A 12,566-nucleotide genomic window follows, 5' to 3' on the forward strand; every position below is an offset into this window, starting at 1 on the left:
CATGAGTAAAGACTAGAGAGGTCAGCTATTGGAAAGAAGACGCAGCTCCCCAGAATCACCTGGGACCAGTGTGTTCTGACACAGAAGATTGTCCAGAGCATCTTGAAAACTTCTTGTCTGTCTTTCCTGTTGGAATATAAACTCCACGGAGGCAGGAAATCTGTGAAATCACTCTGAGGGTCTGGGGCTCCCACTCCCCTGACATCCCTGGGGAAGTGGAAACAGACACACCTGGAGAATGTCCGGCGAAGGGGCTTTGCCTCCCACTGAAGGGCACAGAAGGCCACAAAAGGCAGAGGTTGGAGGCTTACACCACTGGCTCATAGCGGCGAGAACCAGGGCAGTGCCCGAGGCTGCCATCAGCTTCCTGTTCGACCCCTGCTTGGCTGGTGGGTCCTCCTGTTCTTGTGTCAACAGCTGCACAAGGCTGGCAGCATCCCTTCTCCCTCCCAGGTAGGAAACCCAGGGCTGTACAGTGTGGGCCACCACTCCAGTCTCTCCCTGCCATTCTCTACCAGGGCAGAGGGGACCAGTGGTCACTCGTGGGGAGGAGGGAGAAGGAGGCTGGGCAGGCAAACGTGGTAGGAAGATGGTGAGGCCTCTGTCAAATGTCCCGACCTGGGCTTGATGTACAGCCTTCCCGTGGGCTGGTCAGGGGACAGAGGAATGACCAATCTGGCTCTGCTTGTGAAGGTCAGAAAGAAACTGTAGACGTGTGAAAAGACAACACCATGTCCCTCTTTCTCCTCCAGGCTGAACCATAAAGAAAAAGCAGACTCAGTCACCCTTGGAGAAATTTCTGGCTCTTTGTGCAGACACATATTTCAGGCAGAGCAGTTGAGATGAATGGTCTTATTGCTTGCCTTGGGTGTGGGGCTGGCTTCTTGCTTGGCTGGCTCTCGCTTCCCCCCTCCCTTGAAGTCAACCCTGGTTGGGGGGAGAATGGGGGGTAACAACTTCTGAAAAAATACTGAGTTCACAGAAGGTCTGACTTGCCCTGGACATGCATAAAACCTCAGTAGAGTGAGATCCCCATGAGGACAGACTTCCCGATGGCTGTTTGTTGCAGACTGTTGCTGTTTATGGCAGTGTCTGGCACCCAGAGGGAGCTCAGAAGGTAAGTGGAGAGAATAGATGGGTGGGTGCGTGGGTGGATGGTTGGGTGGGTGTGTGGGTGGATGGCTGGGTGGGTGCGTGGGTGGATGGCTGGATGGGTGCGTGGATGGATGGCTGGGTGGGTGCGTGGGTGGATGGTTGGTGGGTGCGTGGGTGGATGGTTGGGTGGATGGTTGGGTGGGTGCGTGGGTGGATGGTTGGGTGGGTGCGTGGGTGGATGGTTGGATGGGTGGGTGGGCAGATGGAGGAATGGATTGGTGTGTTCGTAGGAGGGAGGGTTGGTGGTGGTTGGATGGGCAGGTGTAGGTAGGTAAATGACCGATGCGTGGATGGGCAGCTAGGTGGGTGGATGGGTGGGTGGGTGTGTGGACAGTAGGGAAGACAGTCCACAGACAGCGGATCCCACCTCCAGGCTCAGGAAGATCCTCAGGAGAAAGTTGCCCTGAGAACTGTAGCGGTCCAGGTGGGAAGTTGACCACCGGGGGCCCCTCCTCTGGATCCCCCCTTTCAGGATCCCGCCTGTGAGAGTCTGGGCACCCTCGTCTCCAGGTCTCCTAAGGGGTGAACAACAGCACGTCCGTAGCAGAGGCCCTAAGAGCAGCACGGACGCCGGACGCGCCCTGCCTGGTCCCCAGAGGGAGGTGGGAGGCCGCCCGCCGGCCCACCTGCCCGCGTGGACCTGCGTGGGAAGGGTCTGCAGAGGCCGTTTGTGTGCGGAGGGCTGCAAGCGTGCCGGGGGGCACCCATGCGGGCGTGGACGCGCGCCAGCCGCCGGACCGGCGGGTGGACGTTTGCAGCTCGGGGTGGGGTGGGGTGGGGCGCTGCACGTGGCACTCTGGCCGCCCCGCCAATCCAAGCCCCGGTGGCATCGGCCCTCGTCCCTCTCGGCCAATGGCAGCGGGTGACACACTGCTTTCCGCGCCCGGCCAATCAGCGTGGCGGCACGCGGCAGCCCCCCCCGCGGGCGCGTCCAATCCGCGGCCGGGCAGCTGCCACGTCAGCCGGGGTCCGGGCGCGGCCGGAGGCTTTGGGCAGACGGTCGCCCCGCCGCGCAGTCGGCGCTGAGCTCTCGGCGGGGCCGGACCGCGGTCGGGGCCGTCCACACGGCCGCACCCTGCGCCCGCCCGCCCGCGCCGAGCTCCCCCAGCGCTGCGGGCGCGGCCCGACCAGGCGACCGCCGGCGCACCGAGGTGAGCTCTGCGTCCGGCGGGCGGGGGCCGGCGCTCCGCTCAGGGCCTCCGGGAGAGCCGGCCCGGGGCGGGGGGCCCGGTCCAGCGTCCGAGGGCGGGGCGGGGCCCGCGTCGTGGTGCCGAGGCCGGGGACCGCGTTCCGCGCCTGCAGCCCGCCCTGCGGTTCTGCGTCGTGGTTCGGAGTCCCGGTCCGATCTGGAGCCGCCCTCACGGTCCTGCCTCGCGGATCCGAATCCGGGGGTCGAATTCCGCGCCTGGAGTCCGCCTCGTGTTTTTGAGTCCGGGTCGGATTCCGTGCCTGGAGTCCGCCCCGCGGCCTCGCATCGTGGTTCCGAGTCGCGGATCAGAGCTGGGGTCCGCAGTCCGCCCCGTGGCCCAGCCTCGGGAAGCAGAGTCGGGGGTCGGAGCCGGGGTCCGGAGTCCGTCTCGCGGTCCCGCGTCGTGGATTTGAGTCGTGGATCGGAGCCGGGGTCCGGAGTCCGCCTCGCGGTCTAGCCTCGTGGTGTCGAGTCGGGGGTCGGAGTGGCCGTCCGGGGTCCGCCCCGCGGTCCTGTATCGCGGTTCTGAGTCCCGGGATTGGAGCCAGGATCCAGGGTCCGCCCCGCGGTCCAGTCTCGAAGTTCTGAGTCCCGGGATCGGAGGGATCCGGGGTCCGCCCCGCAGTCCAGTTCGCGGTTCTGAGTCCCGGGATTGGAGCCAGGATCCGGGGTCCGCCCCGCGGTCCAGTTCGCGGTTCTGAGTCCCGGGATCGGAGCCAGGATCCGGGGTCCGCCCCGCGGTCCAGTTCGCGGTTCTGAGTCCCGGGATTGGAGCCAGGATCCGGGGTCCGCCCCGCGGTCCAGTCTCGAAGTTCTGAGTCCCGGCCGGGATCGGAGCCAGGATCTGGGGTCCGCCCCGCGGTCCAGTTCGCGGTTCTGAGTCCCGGGATCGGAGCCAGGATCCGGGGTCCGCCCCGCGGTCCAGTCTCGAGGCTCTGAGTCCCGGGATCAGATCCGGGGTCCGCCCTGCGGTTCTGAGTCTCGGGGGCGGATCCGGGGTCCGCCCCCCCCCCCCGCCTCGCCGCGGTCCAGTCTCGAGGTTCTGAGTCCTGGGATCGGAGCCAGGATCCGGGGTTCGCCTCGCGGTTCTGAGTCCCGGGAGCGGAGCCGGGGTCCAGAGCCCCCCCAGCTCGCCGCGGTCCAGTCTCGCGGTCCTGCGTCGTCGGGAATCCGTCTGGGTCCGACGTTCTGATTCCGAGGCTCGGGGTTCCCACTGCGGGGTCCGGGCAGTCTGCCCGAGCGAAGGCGGGAGTTCGCGGGGGGAATCCGTGTCCACGTGGTGGTCCGAGTGCGGGTCGGGGCAGCGATCTGCGTCTGCGCGGGGAGGCCGCCTTCCTGCCGACGTGGCAGACTCGCGGCTGGGCGGGCTGGGCGCGCTGGGGGCGGGCTCCGCGCCAAGATCCCGGCCGCGGTCGGCGACTGGGCTGCGCTGTGAGGGGGGGGGGGTCTAGAGTCCCAGTTCGATTCCCAGGTGGGAGGAGGGGCTCTGGGTCGGGGCGGCTTCCCGGGATTCGAGCCAGAGTGGTGGTTCCGAGTCAGGACTGGACGCTCTGGAAGGTGCCGGTTCCCAGTCAGGTCTGGGTGGGGAGTCCGACTGGAGATCGGGGCTGGGGTTTGGGGTCCGAGTTGGGGATCCCAGTCAGAAGTTGGAACGGAGGTTTCTCGTTGGGGTGGGGATTCTGAGTCACAGCCCGCTGGGAGTTGGGTTTGGAATCACGGGTCTAAGTAGGGGAGGGGAGTGCGGAATGGAAGTCTTGGTCACGCCCGGGGTTGGAGTCCACGACTGGAGTCACAGCTCTCAGTCTGAACGGCAGTGGGGGCCAGCCTGGGACCTGGCTTCCCCTGAGCCCCGACCCCAGTGTTCTCAGCATAGCAGACGGCCTTTTCTGCGAAACGGGGATGAGTGCCTTCTTCCCGCAGGACGGTTCTGGTCGTGGCAGGCATGAGCTCCTCCACGCCAGAGCTCTGCCTAGACGGACGGAGAGCCACCCCGGACAGGACGTTGCTAGCACAGTAACGCTCGCATTTTGGGTACATTTGCCGGTCCCTCTCTGTACTGCGGTGCCCGTGATGGACCGAGAGCTCCCAGGAGGGACTTTTCTGTTCTTTCTCTGCTGCCCCCCCCCCGCACCACCCCCCCCAGCCGAGAGCCTGATGCACAGCCTTGCAGGACTCGGGGAAGGAAAGCAGGCAGGATTAACCAGATTTCCATGGTGTCTCAAATGACCCATCTCTGCACCTGTTTTCCAGATACTCACTGGGAGAAAAATTTAAGGATTGGGTTGCTTGATTACGGTTCTATTTTAATGTGTTTCCAAACATGTTAAAGAGAAAAGTGGGCCTGTTTCAGGATTTATGCTCCAGCTAGAGGGATCTTTTAAATTGGGAATCAGAGCATGTCCAAATTCAAATAAGGAGAGCACGAGAACATTATGAACTAGTTCCCTCGTGGGTGCCGAGGTCCCACGCACACCGTCCGCTCACCGAGTGCGACAGTGTGCTACAGCGTTCTTCGACAAGGGGGATTTCTCCTAGGAATGCAGAGATGATCCAATATCAGAAACTCTACCCGTGTAATTCACCACGTTAAGAGACCAGAGGAGAAAAACCATATGGTTCTCTCAGTAGAGACAGAAGAATTACACAGTTCCAGGCCTCTGCCTGATTTTAGGGCGGGGGGGGGGGGGGCGGGCGTGGATAGCACTTAGCCAGCCCGGAGGAGATGCCCTGATGTGATACAGATTCTGTACCAATGACTGACTTTTCAGCAGACTGTCTCCGTCCCTTCCAGCGGGGGACAAGGCACAGGGGCCACCACAGGCATCCTCTCCCCTCTCATGAGGGAAGGGAACAGAGCCAAGGGAGAGGCCCAGGAGAGAGGGAACCTTCTGCCCGTCCCAAGACGAGAAGCCTCTGCTTCTCGGACAAAGTGACAAAGTGTTGAAGTCCCCAGAGCACCTGGTTCACGTGGGCTGGATCTGTGGGTGGGTAGTTAGCCCCTCAAGCTAAACCTGAGAAACATGAAAAACCGAACCCAGGGCCATCCCGGCATGGATTCCGGCGGGTCACGCTTCCTTCGGGAAACTCTTGAGCTTTGTGAGAGTGAGAGCAGAACAGGCAAATAACGTCCGAGTATTAGGATGAAAGTGGTCTTGACCTTGGGCGAAGGCCTCCAGGGCTCTCTGGGGTCCTCAGACCACACTCTGAAAACTGCTGAGCTGCGTGAAAAAGAGCCAACTTTTGCAGAATGGGAAAGAGGCGAGAGCAAAGGTTTGGGGATAGACGATCGACCCCCCCCCCCCCCCCGCCCCCGTGAGCCAGTGTGAGTGAGCGAGAAGCAGGATAGAAGTTACAGCAGCAACACTTAAGCCCGGTCAGGAATTAACAAAGACGACTTTTATGGAGAACACCTTTGCTGAAGTATGTAAGGGAAGACGATTGACGTGGAGACGGTCCGTTCTCGCGGACGGGGCAGCTCAGCATGAGAAAGGGTCAGGGTTTGCCCAGATCTTTAGTGCAGCTCTGCTTCAACTTCCAGTTGGGGTTTTTGAGGAACTTGACAGACATACTCTAAAACGTGCGTGAAAGGAAAAGTTCTGCAAACACCAAGTGCACCCCGCGGCAGGAGGACAGAGAAGGCCTTGTGCCTGCAGACCCCGGCGCCCGCTCCAAGCCTCAGCGGCAGGAGCGGCGGGGGACGCCGGCCCAGCAGAGACGCCAGAGGCAGCCTTGCCTGAGAGGAAGGTGGCCTGAGACCGAGGTGGTGCCACGTGGCTGCGGGGACCACGCGGAGGACGACTGGGGGAAGCTAGCCCCAAGTGGAGAGACCAGAATGTGGATGCCTGCCTGAGCCGCCTGGGAAGAGCAGCCTCCGAATGGACAGCAGAGCTGCTGCTTGTTCACTAGGACAGTGGGGGGAGGGGGCAGGGCAGCAGGCCGGTGGGGGGAGAGTCACCCCCAGGCCTTGGGAGCTTGGGGCGGGGGCGCGAGGGGGGGTGGGTGGGGGTGTGGAACGCAGTACCCAGAAAACACAGCTTCAAACGTGAAAGTCACAGACTTGAGTACTCGCAAATAAAGTGTTTCTGCTGCATCAGTCGGTTGTGGTGAAGTACTTTTGGGGAGCCTCTGAGACGGGGCTTGTGTTCACTCTCACTCGCGGGACTCTGCCCAGGTCACTGATGACAGACGACGCGACGCTTGAAACCAAACCGATAAGCGGCCGACGGCTGCCCCACACCCGGCCGTCCCGCAGACCACAGAGGAGGACGGGGAGCCCGAGCACAGCAGGCAAGTGGCCGAGCTGGCCGTGGGCGGGTTTGGGGGGAGGCGACGGGGGCTCCTTAGCGATCAGAGGCGCGGACGAGAGCGAGGGGCGCTCGTCGTGAGAGAAGAATTAGAAAGTAGGATCCTGCCAAGTGCCGGCAGCGACGCAGGAAACAAGCGTCCCTGTGTGCTGCAGGTGGCCGTGCGAGACGGGCGCAGACGCTCCGGACAGCCTTCCAGCACTGCTTCCTCAAATAAAATCTTTAATACCTGCGGCCCAGCAGCTTCCCTCCCGGGTAAACAGCCAGAGCGGCTCTCGGCAGAACAACGAGGGGCTGTGTGCTGGGCCCGGCCCTGGCGGGGGTGGGGACCTGGAACCGGCGCTGTGGTCAGGGGCGAGGACTCGATGTACGCTTCACGGACCGGAGACCTGCGCAAACACGGCGCTGAGAGGCACCGACGCCAGACAGCGAGGGCCTCAGTCCACGGCTCTGTCCAGAAATTCAAATGACCGCCACCCACCCGAGCCAGCTGATGGCCCGTATGGGACCAGGGCACACGCACACGACCGTGTAGCAAGGGGACGGCGGGGGCAGCCGTCCGGGGCGGGTGGAGGCGGGCGGCGGGTTGCGGGGGAGCAGAGACGGGATGGGAAAGCGGGGAGCAGAGTGGGGCGCCGCCTGCCTCCCACCGACCCTCGGAGGGGGACCGCGTCTCGGGGGCTCAGGGCTGCGAGGCAGCCCACGGCCTGTGCACTCGAGTCCCCAGAGCCGAGGAGGAAGGAATGAGAGCTGTCCCGTCCTCTGCTGCCAGGTACCCTCCAGTGGTTTCTATTTCTAGGAAATCGTATTCCAATTCCATCAGGTTTTACAAGATCCGCCCTGCCCACTGTCCTTCTCCCGAGTTCCTGTCACGCCAGCCTCCTGCCTCTTTCCCAAACTGGCCAAGTGCCTTGGGGCCCGCGCGCCAGCCCCCTCTGCCCCCTCCGCCCGGCTGCCTCGTCCCTGGGCACTTCCTCCTCCCCTTTCTGGTCTCACCTGAAACGCTGCCTGTCAGCCCTGCCAGCCGCCCCCGCGGGGGGCCCCGGGAGCCCCCCCAACCCAGGTCAGCACTGGGCTGCCAGTCCCACAGATGCAGGCCGCCCCCTGGTATTTTCTGGTCCCCGCGTCTGCCCCCCCAAGAAGGGAGGCCTCCCGAGAGCCGGGGTCTCCTCTTGGGGTCTGCACGGCAGCTGAATGGCTTCATTGATGTGTGCAGCAAAGGAAGAGGCCAGGCCAGGAAAGTATGCGTCCATTTTCAGAACAGAAAGGAAGCAGCCACGGGGTCCTTGCTCCTCAGGCCAGGGGTTCCCAGCCGCAGCACTGGTGGCGCGTGGGGCCGGGCCGTGCTCTGCCGGGGGACTGTCCTTCACCTTGAGGGCGGGCAGCGGCCTGCTGGCCCCCACCCAGGAGACAGCAGTAGCCCCCCGACCTTGTGATCAGCAAAACTGTCCACAGACATTCCCCAGGGCCCCGTGGGGCTAACCCCAAGTGAGGGCCTGCCTGAGGCCAGCTTTGGGGACAGGGCTCATCTCTGCTCCGGCCCCGGAGGCTGCCAGAGCCGGCACCCCCAGCCCCATTCTCTTAGGGAGCGACCCTGGAGCAACCCCTCCCCGGGGCGGTGGTCTGACTGCAGGCGGGGGGTGCTCAAGCCCCGTGATCCCACGGGCTGGCCCCTGGGGCTTCAGCCGCGGACGCAAAGCGTCCCCGGCGTGGGCGAGCGTGGCTGGGCAGGATCAGAGGCGGCCTGGACAGCGGTCAGGAGGGCCTTCTCAGCAACGCCTCTTAATGCAGACGGGCGAGTGAGTGGCTCTGTGTGGCCGGCAGGCCCGGAAGGTTTGCGATGTGCTCCAGGAGGAGGTGGCGTCCTGCCTCCAAGCAGTCCCCTGTAGGGAAGGGAGGCCTTCCTTCCCTGCGCCATGTACCCCCAGGCCGGCCGGCCGGGGCAGGACTGGGATTGGGGGGGGATCGGAGTCCGGATGACCCAGGGTCAGCCAGGAAAGCTCGGGAAGGCCCAGTGGGCACCCACTCCTCAGCACTTCCGTCGGCCCAACTAAAGCTTCTGCTGGGGCTGGGCGAGGCCTTGTTTGCAATTTAAATGTGGCCTCATTTGTGGAAGGGTCCTTGCTCCTCCGTGTGCTGGGGCGGGCCCTCCCCAGCAGCCGGGCCTCAGCCAGGAGAAGAAACTGATCTAATAGGCCTTTCTCCCGCTAATTGTAGCAATTAGTGTCACAGAATGGGGACTCCCTGGGGGGCCGGTGCCCAGCACACAGGGCTGTCCCCAGCTCCTCAGGCTGTAGCCCAGCGGGGCCGGCGGGGAGGGGGGGGCACCAACATCCTGGCCCCGGTTCAAGATGGGGTGGGGTGGGGAGGGGGGAAGCCAGGCCGGGTGCCCTGGGGAGTTGCAGCAGGGGTGCGCTCGAGTGGTTCAGACCAGTGGGCCACACAGGTGACCCTGGCCGGGGACGGGGGCCCTCCTCGTGTGTGCGGAAGGACGGACATGAAGAGCATCTGGGGGTGCGACAGGAAGTCGCCTCAGAGCGAATGACTTCTAGACGGGGTGGAGGGGGCCATGTCCCCGTGTGGCCCAGGGGGGTCCTTTCCCTCACAACCCCCCACAGGGGAGCTCCTCCTTCACTCGGCTCCCAGAGACCCCGTCCGTCCGTCCGGGAGCACGCACGTGCCACGGTGCCACATGCCTCCTAGCGACACAGGCCACACGTGCCACAGTGCCACATGCCCGTTGGTGCTTCACGCCACCTAGTGACACAGGCTTCACACACGTGCCACGCTGCCACACCCCTCACTACCACACAGCCCTGAGCAGCACAAGCCACGTACCACGGTGCCACACACCCCCTAGTGACACAGGTCACACGCACATGCCACACAGGTCACACGCACATGCCACATGTCACATGCCCCTGAGCAACACAGGCCACACACATGCCACGTGCCTATGAGCGACAGGCCATGTACCAGGATGCCTCACGTGCCACACGCCTCCTAGTGACACAGGCTGCGACGCAGCGGATTTTGAGGCTTTCAGTGGGTTGTGTCTGAGAGGCAAGGCCGTGACCACGGCCCCACTTAACAGATTCGGTCAGTGAACAAGTCTTTGTCGGCTGAAACAGCATGTGACACTGGGCACCGGCCACTGGCCCAGGCTGAAGGGATCTGAGGGCCCAATGGAGCTCGAGAACGTGTTTTCCTGCACCTCGAGGAGTGTGCTCTGCGGGTAGAACCGCCTTGAACAGGGTCTGCACCAGGAGCCAGTCTGGGGTCCTAGGAGCTCCCTTGGGGAAGCTGGGGAGTAGGGGACAGGACAGGGGCTTCAGGCAAAGGGCCCTCTGGGGGAAGAAGGCCATGAAGGGACAGAAAGAGGCTGAGGAGGAGACGCGCGCCTGCGGGAAGGGCCGGACCAGAGAGGCTGCTGCGGAGTTGCTGAGAACAGCAGCAGCCACGGAGAGGTCCCACTCAGGGAGAGACCCCCCCCCCACCAGGCCCCAGTCGGATCCGCCTTATGGAAGGATTTCCTTCCACTCAGTGCAGGACTGAAGGGGACGGCCGCTGGCACGCCCAGTGATGGGGGCAGAGGGGACGCAGAGCAGTGGGAAGCGTGCGGGGACCCCAAGGGGCAAAGCTGGCCTGGCAGGGTAAGGGGCTGACATGGGCGGCCTGGAGGGGGACGTGCCGCCAGGGACGGTGGGGGCTCTGGCGCACACGGCGGCATGTCGGGGTGCAGGGACCCCGGGTGGGGAAGTGCCCGGGGTTATGGATGAGAGCGGTGGGGCAGGGGATAGGAGTGCGACTCTGGAGTGCGGGGGCTGAGCTGGAGAGACACTTGGGGGACTGGGGTCCACGGACGTGTGGGAAGCCGGAGGTGCTGGGGGAGCGGCTCTGGGTCACCCTTGCGAGAGAGAAAAGCCCTAGGAGCCCGAGGAGCTCCGTGTTCCGGGCTGGCAGGGCGGGGCGGCCTGCGCGGGAGCCCGACAGGAGGCATCCGTCACCTGCCTCCCAATCATGGTCTCTGGGACCATCGCCTCTGCTTCTCTGACTCCTGGCCACGGATGGCCACTGACCTACACCTGGCCCCACGGGCTGTGCTGCCCACGGCTGCCCAGGACAGACGCTTCTTCCTGTCGTTCTGCTCTGGGAACCGTGGCACAGAGGGGCTGTCCCCACAGCACGTGCGGGAGGAAGCCCGGTCAGCTCCCGCGGGGCGGCCTCGCCCTTGCCGAGTGGTTTCAGAGCCTCACGGGGTGGAAAATCCCCCCAACCTTTTTGGAAAGCCAGCAAGCTGAGAAACGGCCTTGAATAGGGCCAGAGGAGAAAACAAAGAGCCTGTCAACGTTGGAGCCCGGGAGGGGGGCAGGGCGCTTCGCAGACCCCACGCAGACAGCACTTTCCAGCAGTTTCTCGGCCCCAAAGCCTGGACCCAGAGACCCAGCAGGCCGGCTGTTCACGGGGGCGGCGGCGGCCGCCTTCCCGCTCAGCCTCCCTGATTCACAGTTCACACAGGCCTCCAAGGCTCAAAAGGGGTTAAGTGCAGAACCTGGAACTCCCCTGCTTGCTAATTTTTAAACACAGCTGAGCTCTGAGCGCCCCTCCCAGAAGGCCCTGCGAGGGACTCTGCCCAGCCCCCACCCCGGTGTCGCCAGGAACCCATGCTCCTCGAGAACAAAGGCTCCCCGTTCCCTCCCACCCTCAGCTTGTCCCCCAAAGTCGCTCGCTCCTCCCACACCTGGCCACTGTCCGCACCCTGTGCTCCCGAACGAACCTTCAAGACTGGCCGGAAGGAGCTGGACCTACCCCCCGGGACAGAACCCCCCACCCCGCCCCCGGGAGCTGTGTCTCCCACTCCTGGGCCTCTGGCACCAGGTCCCGGCAGTGGGGGGTGGCCTCCAGGGGACCAGGACCGTGGCCCCAGGCCCGAGGGCTCCAGGGACTGCACCTCGTCCTCAACCATTCAGACCTTCTAACCGCCAGCCTCCGCGCGCTCCCAAGTCCTAATACCGCAGCCCGTAACTCCCGCACCAGCGTGCACCCACGGACCCATCCTGTGCCCCCCTTGGCCGCACGAGGCCTGGGGTTCTGTCCCCTGTTGTCACCTCTTGCTTCACCCCCGGCCCCTGTAGCACTTTCTTCGTGATGGGGCCTGCGGCCCTCCCCAAGGCCCCGGGACCCGGCCTCTGCCCTCACAGTCGTCCCACGCCTGGCCCTAGGTTGTTCTCAAGGGAGGGAGACAGAGGTGTTTCAGGATGGCCACATGCCATAGGCCAGACAGCCACCCCAGCAGCGTCCTCCACTGTCCAGTGACTCGATGTCCTCACGTTCGACTTCAGAGAGCCCTTGTGACAGCCCCAACGGGGAGGGAGGTGTAGCCCGGCCGAGCGTCCCGCCCAAGGCCCCCAGCCCTGACACGGCAGCGGTTAGCCAGGTTTCTGCGGAGACCAGCCCACCGTGTCCTCTCGTGAACGGGGACGGCTACGGGGCCCTTGTCAGGCCCCATCCTGACCTCAGAAGGCAGACGCAGACACTGCGGAAGCTTCTGCCCTGCCACAGAACCGGGGACGGAAGCGAGGCAGGGCCGGCCCAAGCAGCCTGTCCCCAGGTGCCACTAGGGCCCGTCCCTGTCGGTGTCCTGGGGGAAGGCAGCCCGGGAGCCCCAGAGGCCCGCCCTGCACCTGCAGGGCTAGGTGCCAAGAGGGATGCCAAAGCCCGGCTGGACCCCTGCGAGGGCCAAGTGCCGCCCGAGAAGGCGTCCTCTTCCTGCTCGAGCTGCTGGGAGCCAGATGCCACCCCCCACCCGGCTTCCCGTCAACAAGTGGGACCGTGCCCGGTCCAGGTGCAGAGGGCAGCTGTCCCCAGCAGCCACTCCGCAAGGCCACTTGCCTGTGGTCCCACCCATTCCTGCCGCC

General features: G+C 64.4%; 2 protein-coding genes and 1 long non-coding RNA gene across 9 annotated transcripts in view; 1 reads left to right on the forward strand and 2 right to left on the reverse strand.

Annotated features, from left to right (window-relative positions):
- Positions 1-12,566, reverse strand: part of KCNQ1 (potassium voltage-gated channel subfamily Q member 1) — a 307,094-nt gene that overhangs the window by 130,394 nt on the left and 164,134 nt on the right. The window lies entirely within an intron of this gene.
- Positions 1,263-12,566, forward strand: part of LOC309873507 — a 42,089-nt gene continuing 30,785 nt past the window's right edge. For both annotated transcript variants that reach the window (XR_014316384.1, XR_014316385.1), the window contains exons 1-2: positions 1,263-2,306; positions 6,516-6,635. This is a non-coding gene — a long non-coding RNA (uncharacterized lncRNA). The remainder of the gene's footprint in view (positions 2,307-6,515; positions 6,636-12,566) is intronic.
- Positions 2,324-4,381, reverse strand: LOC309841310 (uncharacterized protein; the record flags this gene model as incomplete). The annotated part of the gene is made up of 3 exons (XM_082684195.1): positions 2,324-3,312; positions 3,427-3,791; positions 4,199-4,381. The coding sequence occupies 3 exons, from the start codon at positions 4,379-4,381 to the stop codon at positions 2,514-2,516; spliced, it is 1,347 nt and encodes a 448-aa protein (XP_082540321.1). The 3' UTR covers positions 2,324-2,513.

Source organism: Mustela nivalis (assembly GCF_964662115.1).
Source record: "Mustela nivalis genome assembly, chromosome: 9".
Taxonomy (NCBI): domain Eukaryota; kingdom Metazoa; phylum Chordata; class Mammalia; order Carnivora; family Mustelidae; genus Mustela; species Mustela nivalis.